Source organism: Hakea prostrata, chromosome 2, assembly GCF_041222555.1.
Source record: "Hakea prostrata isolate BN-2017 chromosome 2, UWA_Hpros_2, whole genome shotgun sequence".
NCBI lineage: Eukaryota > Viridiplantae > Streptophyta > Magnoliopsida > Proteales > Proteaceae > Hakea > Hakea prostrata.
In genome coordinates, this window is record NC_142601.1 from 5,816,326 (window position 1) to 5,826,780 (window position 10,455).

Here is a 10,455-nt window from a genome sequence, read left to right on the forward strand (position 1 = left end):
AAAACTGTTAGTTCAATGTGTTTAGTTCGATCATGTAGCACAAGATTATTGGCAATACTAATGGCAACCTTATTGTCACAATATAGCCTCATAGGGTTTGGAACTTGGACTCCAATATCTTCTAGCAAGCCTTTCAACCATAGTAGCTCACAAACTCCACGAACCATAGCTTTATATTCAGCTTTAGTACTGGATAAAGCTACCATATTTTGCTTCTTACTCCTCCAAGTAACAAGATTACCTCCAACAAAGGTACAGTAACCTGAAATTGACTTCCTGTTAGGAGATCCAGCCCAGTCTACACCAGTGTATGCTTCTACCCTGAGATTATCAATGGGTGACAAAAGTATTCCTTTTTCAAGAGTTCCCTTCAAATATTGCAGTATTTTGGTAACAACCTTTATATGAGCTAAATATGGATCATGCATGAACTGACTCACAATCCTTACGGGCATAAGTTCTACCTCGACCCTAAGTTTAAAACTAAAATGTTGCAAGAATAAACATGCAAGGTTATAAAACATAAATTATAGAACCTTTAGACATGTAAATGAAAAGCAAGTGTACCCAAATACATCAAATACTTAAATAAAAACAGAATTCCATCCATAGGAGTACAATACAACATCACATTCTCAACTCTCAAGAGTACAATAGTACAACCATCATAAATTCAATATAAATCATATGTTCATAAAAGAAGTGTTGGGTATGGCTCATGCTTCACATTCTGTTGTCGAAGACCTCCCCCTGATGCACACGGGGTCCGAGGGGGTTGCCCTGCTGGGGTTGTAGGGAGTAATGACCTAGGCCTGTGGAGACCTTATATCATTTTGGGCCTTAAGATTTCCTTTGCAGTTTGAGCTTAAGCCCATAAATAGTTGTTGTGGCCTTGGTTGAAGAACTCCTCCAAATGGCCTTGTTTGATATTCCTTTCTTGATATAGATGTGCTAAACCTTGCTACAGGCAAAGATCCGGTGTCAAAACTGCAAAAAATGGGACAAAAAGGGCTTTGGAGTGGTTTCAAAGAGTTTAGAGGCGAGAGACAGTGAGAGAGAGTGAGAAAGGTTGGATCTCAAGCTATCTTGCTCAAAAGGGTGGATTTTAAGTGCCTGGGTGGACTGAGATCTCGGCCGAGTTTCTTGCTAGAAATCTCATCTCGAGATCTCAAAAAACTCGGCCGAGATCTCATTCTATGCTCCAGTATCCTCTTTAATTAGAACCGGCAAATAATGGGCTATACAAGGATTAGGACATAGTCTGTGAATTGACAAGGAGATGTTTTTGAGATGTGCTAGGAGCCTATAGATATCCTAGAGGAGGGTTTGGGTATGCTATAGGATGGTTAAAATTTATGGGATATCTTATGGGATGGCTTGGGTGGGAGAAAAGGACTATTGTTTATGCATCTTAGGTTGTGGGAACACAATAAGATCCTAGGGAAATAAGGTAGCGTTAATGGGAAGGGAAGGGGATAATTTGGACTAATAAAGATAGGGTGGGATATGCACAAAGGGGAATGAGGAATACAAAAGTTTAATCAAATAATTTTAGAAAGTAATGGATAAGTCGAGAAGAGAAAATCCCTAGGTGAGATGCATTAGGGTTTTATCAATTAAGGAAAAGGGTGGAAAAGTTTGGGAAGTCTAGGGTTAAAGGAAAAGGAAGAGGAAGCTCGCAGTTGAGAAAATTGGGTAAGTCTTGGATGGATCTTGGATGAAATCTTGAATCTTCTTCTTCTTGATCTTTCCTTTCACCATTGCAGTTCATTCAAGATCTACCCAAAGCCTCAAACTTCATGCACCTCCTTCAATCCTAGATTCCTAGCTGCTGTCCAAGAATTCCATTAAAACCCTAACATCCAGGGATCTAATTTTGTTCAAGTTTCAATTTCAAATAAACTGCTGTTAACCTACAGATACATTCTAGAATTTCATACAGTGTTTCTTTAACTCTGCCCAGCCACGTTTAATCATTAAAATATGTTGAAATTTTGATCAAATCTTCTCCTGAACCTGAAGAAACTCAATTCAAATTTCAGACCCATCCAGCTGGACGACATCCTGACATTACACATTTCCCCTTCAGTCCTAATTCTACTTGAAACTTTCATACCTCCAGATTTAACAAACTGATTCAGTTGTGACTTCAGACACATATTCTACCCTACATCAACTTGGCATAATCCCCACCATCAACCCTAACCCTCAACGTCAAGTGGGCTCCACACTCAGTTTTGGCCTTATTGAATTGGCTGGTTCCATAGAGATCTTTGTTAGCTGGCCTCTAGTTGATTCCTTTCAATCTAGGGCTACATCAATAACTCCTGGGAGTTCCCCATTTAGTATGCCGTCACCCGTCTCATTTAATAAGTCAAATATATATTCACTTAAAGACACAATAGGAAAACAAGAATGTAGCAGATGAAACATAATACATATATTACCCTTGACTAGAACTGAGACACTAAGAAGGTCTCTACTAATACTCCTCCTGAAGTTGGAGCATAGATATTGATCATGCTAGCTTGTTCTAAAACTAGTTAACTCTATCACTCCCCTAAGACTGTAAACAAATTTGCAACTTATTCTCCTATTCGAACATGACTAGGAAAATGAGACCATGTAGCAACTTCTCTCAAACAAAGTGACAATCTACTTTGATGTGTATACTTCATCCACAGAACAAAGGATTGAATCGACATAAGTAGCAGCTAGGTGAGCCATCTACAATTCTAAGATCAGTCAACAATTGTTTCACCCTCATCAACTCACATGTATTACATATCTTGGGTAGATACTCTGACCCTGCACTGGATCAGGCCATAATTGTCTATTTCTTGCTTTTCCATGACACAAGATCCCCTCAAACAAACAATAACTTGTAGATGGCCTTCTGCCAACAGGAGTTATAGCCCAATTATCATCTAAAAAACCCTCAACCTGTCTATGGCTATGATCCAAGCAAAGTAGGCCACATCCATGAGCCTTCTTGGGGCAACTCAAGATACGTATAACAACATTCAAATGAGATGTCTGAGGAGCAGACAAAACTGACTCATAACACCCAAATAAAAATCTAAATAAACTTTGAAACTATACACTAACTTTAATTTAACCATATCTAAGACTAGAAAAGGGAGAACCCAGTGCCAAAAGCTTTCACACAAGCAGAATCTGGGGGCCCAATTTTCCTACACAGTCTTAGACCCAGCAATTCTTGCTGAAAGGCTGTTTCAATGCCTTGACCTCACTCCTTTAACCCTATCTGAGACTATCAACAGCAATAAAAAGGAAATTCAAAGAAACTCAAATTCCAAAACAACCAAGTTTCTGATAAGCCCAACAAATAAAACCAAAAAATCGTATTAACTCCAAACCTCAATTGGACCCAATTCATCTCCATCTAGATAACCGAAAGGTTTTAGGGTTATCCGAAGCGGTGGTCCAGCATCAAGCGCTGTTTCAATTTGGTGTTGAGAGCTCCAGAATTGATTGGATAGCCAACTTATTAGATCAGCCTAATCAAGAAACCGTGAGGCCAGACAAGTAGTTAACGAATTCTTAATAGAACTCGTGGAGCTACAATGTGAGACTGCAGCTCACAGAATCAAAATTACACTTCCAGCATTTGTAGGAATACTAGTGGGAGTTTGATAAAGTAACAGGGGACTCTGTTTATCTATATTATTTTGACAGCACATAGGATGACCATATTTTCTTCTGATTGACTTTTTGCACTTTTGTGGTCCGGGGAAAGAACACCAAAAGCAAGAAGAAGCTTAGAAACCGCAACCTTATAAGCTCTTGGATATATTGAAGGCACAGGACTTGCAGTACCTTCAGCAAAATACATTAAATCATGGAATAATGCAATAGCGTAGCTCAATTACCAGGTCTTTTGCCCTATAACATGTAAATTACAGATCACAACAGAGCTAATGATGCATAGACAGAAATCAGGCTTGGAACTAATATACTCATCTATTCACTGTTTTTTCTATAAGAAGCCTAGAGATATAAGGATTACCATCTATTGGGCATTATATCAGGGTCCAATCAGTACAAATGATCAACAAAGTAGTGTTAAGATCCAGTTCACACAAAGGCAATAGTTGAAACTAATTTATGATCTGTCGCCCTCAAGCAGCCATATAAGATATAATATAATGGAACAAAAAAAAACACAATTAGGAAGTGAGAGAAGAGTACATCATAAGCAGGATGTCAATATATAATTGCATGTGCTAAAAGATTAGACAATAATTTTTTGTATTAATTACAATTTGAATTACAAAATATTGCCACTGCCACAGAATCTTAGGAGTACCTGCGTTCCCTCTCGGCAAGTGCATGGTCTAAAATCATAGAATAAGCCAGATCAGTAGTTGAAGGGGCTGCCAAATAATCCTGCCACCAGAAAGATATATAACATCCAACAAAGATGAGGTGGTGAACTTAGAGCACACAGACAACAGCTAGGTCAAAAGAAAGTACAACAATCACGATCAAATTAAATAGTAAGCAGCAAGTCAGTAGCAAGAAATCAAGGTTACTTCACTGAAATATAAAAGTGTAACGTCTGCAATCCGGAAAAAGTTACCATGTCCATTTTTTATAAAAAAAATAAATAAAAATATATAAAAAAAAAAAGCGCAAACAAATAAGAAATAAAATCAATAGGCCCATTCCCGTGCTCCCTGCTAAAACGATAGTCTTGGCTATGTGAATCACAGAGTTGCATTAAGAGAACGATTATTGGAATTCAAAGCAAAATTTTCATAAAAGAGTAAGTGTATGCATTTTCGTATCCATCACTGTATAAAATGAAAAATACGATTTTCAGCAATTCCAATTAACCCCGAACAATCAAATTTTAATTTAACTACCAATAAACACATCCACGGATACGTACTCTGCCAAACAGACTTTAGAAACCAATTCAGATCGGACTAACTCAAATAACAAGATCAAACCAACGGGCCGAACAAAAACAGATTGAACAAGTACAAGGCATCAAAACAAGGAAACGGAATTACGAACCCGTAGCGTTCTGGTAGCTTCAGAAGCAACAGGGGAAAGGTTCCCATGGTGAGAAGACGAAGGCGATAAACAATCGGCAACGGCACGTCGAAGCGGCTCAGGAGGCTTCTTTAACGACAAAGACTTTTGTCTCTGAGGAACTCCGCCGAACTGAAACCTCGAACTCCCACCAGCGGGGTTTCGAGAAGGATTAAAGCTCGTCGACATTTTTTGTCTTCTTTTTCAATCTGCGTGATTCTCTTATTCCCTCTGCGTCACAGTGTTTCTGTGTCACTATCTCTAAAACCTAAAGATAAATCTCGAAAGCTTTCTCGCATTCATTGCATTTGAACTGCTTGTCAAGAAGTTCTAAAGATGAAAGGCAACACACAGAGAGTTCACATTTCAGTCTTTCTCGGTTGAGTCGTAGAATTCCTGTTTATACTTTTTGGGAGGAGAGTAGGCCACGTGGAGTTTGCCTAGACATGGTAATCATATGAAATGACCATTGTATCCTAATGAGGATATGACGATTATTTCATGCATTCCAGGATTGATTGCTTGCACAGGTGCATGGTGACGCGGTAGTGCCTGTGGGGCCACTGTTTGATGCAGGGACTAAAGCAGTGTGGCAGTAGCAAAAGGCCTGGAGCTCTTTTTGAGCTTTGATGTAAGTCAGAATTTGGATAGTATGAAAACAGAGGAAATGTAGATGTATATGTATGTTAATTTACTTCAAGAAAATTTGATTTTTTTCTTCTTCTGGGTAATAAGAAAATTTGATTGAGGTTTAAAGGAATAGTTAGTTATGGCACAGTTTTAGTGCATGGCGTTCTTGATAGCAACAATTTGTACACTTCTGTCAAGTTTAATGACACTTTTGGGAACCTTCAATTTGATACGGGTTGAAGGTATTATACATAAAATTTATTCCGTGAAACTTTTTTCCTGTATCACTAATCAAACAAAGCTTGGATGGGAGAGTCACAGTAATGCTTGCCAAGGTGCTAGTGCAGAACTAGGATTCAACATTGAGAGGGGACTCATAATTAGACCTGTATTTGGATAGTCGAAATCCACCTCCGAATTCGCATTTGTATTTGTTTACAAATATTTGTATCTAGATTTTTTTTCTTACCGAAAAATATTTGTATATGTCCGTTAATCAACCGAATTTGGATTAGGATAATTGCTTATCAGATAACATCTGTAAAAAAAATTTATCCAGATAGAGTAAAGTATTTAACATTATTTTCTCCGAAAAAGAGATGATAATTGGATTTGGAAATCAGTAATCAGTAACCAAATAATTGAAAATCGAAAATTATCCAGTTAGAGTAAAGTACTAAACACTTTTCTCTAAAAAAAGAGGCTAATAATCGGATTCTGAAATTGAAAATTGAAAATAAAAAATTAAAAAAATGACAATCATCAATCAATAATCAGATAGTTTATCAGATCGGATTATTAACGGATATCAGATAAAGTTTCAGATTCGAATTCGGATGTATTTTCTAAATTCTTGCCAAATTTGGATTCGGATAGTGGTTTTGCTAATCGGCTTCGGATTCAGATACTGATGTATTTGAGCCGAATCTGACTTGTTTACAGGTCTACTCATAATGACATTTTTATCCATCATCTTTATCTTTAAAAAAATATCTATAATATAAGGGGCCAAGTGTTGATATTTTACACTAGAAGAAGGTCAACGTACCAAAAAGTAGCCAAAAATCCCAAAATGGGCTTATGTAAACAAAAAAATGGCGGCGCTATGGCCCCAGATGAAGGGTAGGTCCGCCTTTACAAGGTGCACAAATATGGTTTATTTGGTATGGAGGCCCTCTTCTTTGGCTTCTCTGGGATGGCTAGGAAACTAAAAGATTCATTTTCCCATTTAGTTGGTCCTCGATCCACCACAGAGACAAAAGGTGGTTATTTGGGTTTCCATAGAATCAAAGACTATAACATAGTGTGCCTCCTAAAGCTCACTTGAAAGGTTGATTTCAAACACGACTTCATCAGGATCTATTGGGTGTATTTGTACCTCCCTAAGGATAATTCCCTCTAGACTTCTCCCTAACCTACTGATCTCTTTTGGGTTTGACAAAAGCTTCTCTAACTCCGTCAATGGTGGGTTAGTAAAGCGGTTAAAAGCCTAGATTCCCATGGGGAGGTCTTGGGTTCACACTCATCCGGCGACGTTTCATTTCTAGTATTAAAAAAGCACCAGTACCAAAAAATAAAAATAAAAAAGCTTCTCTGACTCCGCCCCCTGGCCCTTCAATCTCTCCCATTCCAAGTCTCAAATGGTTAGAACATTTCCTTTTGGTTTGACCCTTTGAACCCTCTTAATATCCTCTATCATCTTGTGGGTCCCAAATTCGTCTGCTCCACAAGCATCCTCAAAGATACCCCCTCTCCACCTTCCATTCCTCGAGCTCTTGGTCCCCCCCCCCCCCAAAAAAAATAATAATAAAAAAAAAACCCCCACTCCTCCCCTCGATCTCTTGGTGTCGTTTGGCTAATATCTTGAGCTTATGTGAAATTACTGATTAAACCTGTTAGGGTTGAACCATAAAAAAATCGCCCAACGAAAGAAAGAAGAAAAATATCAAATACAAAACACACAAGATTTTATGTGGAAAACTCAAAAAGAAAAAACCTACAGCCACCAAACAATCCACTAATTTCAACAAACTAAGAAGCCAGTTATAGAAGAAGAGAATTGCATTTATACCAAAAACCCTAAACCAATATATAATCAATACCATCCATATCTCAAGGTAATCTAAGCCGTCTAGATGAAAATTTTCCATGTAAATCGGGTACGCCAAAATAATTTTTGGTGCAAAGCGATTGAAGGCTGAGTTACGAGGGCTATGGTCTTTTTGCAGGAACTCCACAAGCTTCCTTTCCCATGAGGGGCTGCCTCCCCCTACCACCCCTTGCAGTCATGCAAAACCAAACCCACATACATATAACCATACATAACGAATCCTCCTACACTTCCCCCTAGCCTCTTTCTACCCTTTCTAAACCCTCACTGAACACCCCCCCGGCCCAAAAAAGAACTTAAATAAATCTTTCCCTTCGTCCCTTTTTTATTGATTTGTACATTCATAGTTTTGAAGTAGAATTTCAAATTGTATTTATAATTTTTTCTTAATCATTTGTTCATTGGCAGGTGCCCACAATCAAAAGTGTTCCCGTCTTCTGTCTGTATTGAATGCAAACAAGCATACAATAACCTGCAATATTAATTTTCTTTACTTGAGATGATGAAAGTTTAAAAATGTATTTACTAGAGCATACAATAACCTACAATATTAATTTTCTCAATTGCCAGCCTCTATAAGGGTTACATCTTCCAAGGATGAGTGACTGAGAAGTAGAGCAATTTCATGAGGATTCAAATTAAATGAGCAAGATTGTTCTTTGAAGCAGTTGAGGAGTCGACCATTTAAACCCCAAAATTAGATGGTCGGTATTGATAAAAATATCAAATTCCCATAATACCTTACTTAATAGAATTTTAGGTATTGACATCCTTGTTGCTAACATCTTAGAGAAAATGATTACAATAACTTTACAAAGAGGGCCTATGTAAGGAAGGTAAAAAATAATTTTCATCGATTGTTGCCTACACTGGAGCATCCTTGGGACCATCTAAACTGAAGGCTTTGAGTTGGAAATGATTTCAATTTTTTCTTCAAATGAAGGACACAACATTGCATTAATGTGGATTTTTGTCGGATGCAAAACTAATATTAATATGCAATTCCAACTTTTATGGAAAAGCATTTTCACCTTGTTGTTAGTTTGTAATATTGGTTCTCTTTTAATCCAATTTGTAATATTCCCATTTGCATTTGCATGTACCCTTCAATTTGATTATTGATATATGTCATAGAAACTATGAAAAATTTTCATATAAAAAAATCTCAAAATTTGCTCCATTATCTCTTTCTATTATTCTTCTCCAACTTTTAAAATTTCTAATAGTTATAAAATATTTACTTTATAGATTATATTTGTAAAATCATAACTACAATTAGAAAATTGTACCCTATTTTACCCTATTCAATTCAATTAGAATAGACGCAAAAAGTCCACATGCATCTGCTACATGTAAAATAGATTGAGTTTGTAATGTGTGTATATATATTTTTATTTTTTTTTCTTTTTCTTTTTCTTATTTCCTAATCTTTTGATTACGGACAGAATTTAGATTCTAATTTGAAGTAGAGAATTCATGCAAGTGCCAGCTCATCCTGGAAAAAGACATATCCTTCCTCTCCTAGAACTGATGTAACGCAACAAGAGGAATACCATGTAAGCAATACTGTGGATATTTCCAATGGATTCAGGAGTCCCACAGGATTTGAAACAAAGCAACCAAAGGATGATATACAAATATTTTAATCTTAAGTTTATGGTTAAAAACTCTTTAAATAAGGCAAATTCTAGATGGATGGTTCTTAGCCATGATGATTCTAATGAAGGCTGTATTTTCTCCCTTCTCTTCCTTTCCTATGGCAAAAGGATTATGTTGAGACAAAAAATAAGGTTTATAAGAATGATGAAGAAGCAAGAAGCATTCACCCAAAAAGAAAGCCTCAAACTTGTAATAAATGTTGTATTTTTATTTACCCACAAACTTGGGACCAATAGTGACAAATGCAAGCTAGTCTCCAAATTAAGACAACTATTGACAAGCCAGTCATTGAAAAAGTGCACTAAATTAGGCACTCCAGCTGTGTGCAAAAGTTGGAGCTTTGTAACCCATTAGCTGTGTGTTTTTTGCCCCTAGAATAAATATCTTCTTATCGAGAGGAGAGAGAAGAGAAAAAGAGCAGGTGGTTCGAGTTTGACAAAAGAGAGAAATTAAACGATCATTATTCAACGAAAAAAAAAGCCCAAGTTGAGATTGTGAGGGTACCTTTCAGCTCAACTCTCTTCAAAGAAGGTACCTTCGCCTGACCTCCCTATAGGAGAGTGCCACTCAAATGGCATCTCCATGTATTCACCCAAGTAGTGGGCTTTCCGAGATAGGGCCCATGACAAAGCCGGCCTTCCGGGATCAAGTCCCCGACCCAAGTCCCAAGTCATATAGATAATATATATATATATATATATATTAATATAATCATGGCAGGGTCACTATAGGGTATCAAGTAAATTAATAATACCTGGGCTCTTACTATATAAAAACTATATAATCAGATCATCTCCACACGATGTGGGACTAAATAAAACCATGGATAAAAGACACAATTAAAATAAATAAAATATTTATATAAAGTTTTAAACACATTTACAACAACTATGTGTTTTTTGCCTCTAGACTAAATATCTTCTTACCAGAGGAGAAGAAGAAAAAAAGCATGTTGTTCCGAGTTTGACAAAAGAAAATTAAACGATCATTATTCA

The 10,455-nt window shown here is 36.9% G+C and overlaps 1 protein-coding gene across 1 annotated transcript in view; it reads right to left on the reverse strand.

Annotated features, from left to right (window-relative positions):
• LOC149023465 (uncharacterized) overlaps positions 1 to 5,431 on the reverse strand; it is a 123,353-nt gene extending 117,922 nt beyond the window's left edge. Inside the window, exons 1-2 of the mRNA XM_089144000.1 lie at positions 5,044 to 5,431; positions 4,331 to 4,410 (exon numbers count right to left, since the gene is read on the reverse strand). Coding sequence (XP_089000126.1) covers positions 4,331 to 4,410; positions 5,044 to 5,250 — 287 coding nt within the window. The 5' untranslated portion in view covers positions 5,251 to 5,431. The remainder of the gene's footprint in view (positions 1 to 4,330; positions 4,411 to 5,043) is intronic.
• Between the last annotated feature and the right edge of the window lie 5,024 nt (positions 5,432 to 10,455).